This window comes from Ipomoea triloba, chromosome 7 (assembly GCF_003576645.1).
Source record: "Ipomoea triloba cultivar NCNSP0323 chromosome 7, ASM357664v1".
Taxonomy (NCBI): Eukaryota; Viridiplantae; Streptophyta; class Magnoliopsida; order Solanales; family Convolvulaceae; genus Ipomoea; species Ipomoea triloba.
This window is the reverse complement of record NC_044922.1, coordinates 8,995,812-8,998,057: the sequence shown is the minus strand read 5'-3', so window position 1 is coordinate 8,998,057 and position 2,246 is coordinate 8,995,812. Positions and strand designations below refer to the sequence as shown.

The following is a 2,246-nucleotide window of genomic DNA, read 5'->3' as shown; positions in this document are numbered from 1 at the left end:
AAATTTATTTTCTGTTTTGGAGAGAGCTAATAGTGTATGTTTAAGCCGAATTACCGTGCGTGCATTACTGTGTAATTGTAATAAATACTTGAATTTAGGAGTACGCACTAATGTGTATGGATTTGGGAGTTTGTGCGTTTGCGATGTGGTTTGATGAGTTGGTGTGTGCGTTGTAGTTTGATGGTGTGTGCACACGACTGGCCGGTTTGTGCTTGTCCTCGATTTTATTTTACACTAATTACATTATGCCATTTTTATGTCTCGTTATGGTTATTTCCATGATTGATTTTGGGATTTGTTTGGTTATGGTTTGCGTTAGTGTTTTAGTGGCTGTAGAGAACCTAATGTACAACATTGTAGTCATAAATTCAGGTGGACGTGGTGTGTGCGCGTTTTAGTTATAGCGTGTGCATAACTCTGGAGTATGGGTATGTGAAGAGCTATTCTTTTTAAACACTTGTATTTGTAGTTTGATCCATTTCACTGAAAATTTAATTTTTTCCCAACATATGTAGGACCCAATGATCACACCGTGGAAATGCAAACATGTGATATGGAGGAATCTGCAGACGTTCCCAATTACTGGATGACAACATGTGACCCCTCTCTTAAGCCAGTTGTAGGACAGAGATTTGAAAGTTTAGAAAGTGGAATTAAATTTTATATAAAGTATGCTTCAGCAGCTGGTTTTGATGTGCGCCGCAGTATAGAAATAAAGAACAAATATGGTGTTTCCATGAAAATGTATTTGGTTTGTTCCTGGGAAGGATATAAGGAGGCTAAAGATACAGATCTAATGGAAAGTGGAGCACCAACACACCCCAAACGTCGACTTACTTCTAATAGAGTGGGATGCATTGTTAAGATAATTTTCAGACTAAATGGGGAGGTGTACGAAGTGGTGTCATTCGAAGAAAGGCACACACACGATTTATGCGGGGACAGTTACAAACCGTTCATGAAAGTGAATCGGAAACTAGACATTGGGCATCAGCACTTCATAGCAAACTGTGCTAAAGCTAACATTTGGCCAAGTAAGACTTTCAACTTGTATGCAGAAATGTGGGAGGAACCAACAAAGTGGGTGCTACGCAACAAGATTTCAAAAACTACAAGAGAGAAAGTTTGGCATATGGGGGGGGGGGGATGCGCAGATGGTTCTATCCAACTACATTGAAAAGAAGTCAGACTGTGATGATTTCTACTTTGAATATGAGGTGAATGAAAAGGATCAGTTCAGTCGTGTGTTTTGGGCTGATGGTGTTGCAAGAAAACATTTTAGCGTATTCGGAGAAGCCATGGCGTTTGACGCAACATACCAAATGAACAAGTAAGTCCCTAAAGTGCATTGACCAAAATCCATTTTGATATGAAGTGATTTAGTACATTCTATGAAACATGTGTGGTTGTTGATGTATGTGCGTGTATATGTAAATCGACATGTGCACTGTGTTTATTGTATGCCACAATCAGTATATGTGCGTGTGTGTAGATTTGGTTGTCCAAGGAGTTATGGGTGTGTTTGTCGGTGTGTGAATGTTAGTGTACTCTGGTGTGCATGTTAGAATTCCGGTATGTGCATTTTACTGGGCATTGGTTTATGAATGGTAGAGTTCCGGTCTGTGCATTATGCTGGGCAGCCTTTTAGGAAATATGTTAATCTGTGTGCACGTTTACTAGTGTGTGCTTCACTTTGGTGCACTCATGCATAGTTTTCTAAAAAAGTATGGTGTTTTATTATGTGAAGGTACAAGCTAGTGTTTGTTCCATTTACCGGCGTAGACCACCATAAGAGATGTGTTACATTTGCGGCGGGTTTGATTGCTAGGGAAGATGAGGACTCTTACCGTTGGCTTTTAGTCAACTTAAAAAAAGTAATGGGCAAAACACCACCAATAACAATCACCGATCAAGACCCAGCCATAAAAGTTGCCATTGCTATGGAGTTACTCGAGACCCGTCATCGTTTCTGCATGTGGCATATAATGACTAAAGTTGGGGACAAAGTAGAAGCCGAAATGGCAAAGAATACTGAGTTTCGTCGCGCGCTAAACAGTGTTGTGTGGAATGAAAATTGTATGCCTGAAGAGTTTGAGAATGGTTGGAATGGTGTTGTGCATAAATATGGGCTACAGGAGAATGGATGGTTGATCATGGATACCTGCATATTTCCAAGATATGTTTATGGGAGGGTTGTTGCGAACAACTTCTCGTTCAGAATCCGAGAACAGTATTTTCCGAAGTAA

General features: G+C 40.1%; 1 protein-coding gene across 1 annotated transcript; it reads left to right on the top strand.

Annotated features, from left to right (window-relative positions):
- Positions 1-424: 424 nt before the first annotated feature.
- On the top strand, positions 425-2,246 carry LOC116024075 (protein FAR1-RELATED SEQUENCE 5-like). The gene is made up of 4 exons (XM_031264979.1): positions 425-428; positions 516-1,123; positions 1,230-1,330; positions 1,748-2,246. Exons 1-4 carry the CDS (start codon positions 425-427, stop codon positions 2,244-2,246), a joined length of 1,212 nt encoding a protein of 403 aa, XP_031120839.1.

Bases quoted from the DNA above. Each gene is read 5' to 3' on its own strand.
- LOC116024075 (XM_031264979.1), top strand. The intron at 1,124-1,229 runs GTTTGGCATATG...GTGAATGAAAAG, and splicing joins CAAAAACTACAAGAGAGAAA to GATCAGTTCAGTCGTGTGTT. The intron at 1,331-1,747 runs GTAAGTCCCTAA...TATTATGTGAAG, and splicing joins GCAACATACCAAATGAACAA to GTACAAGCTAGTGTTTGTTC.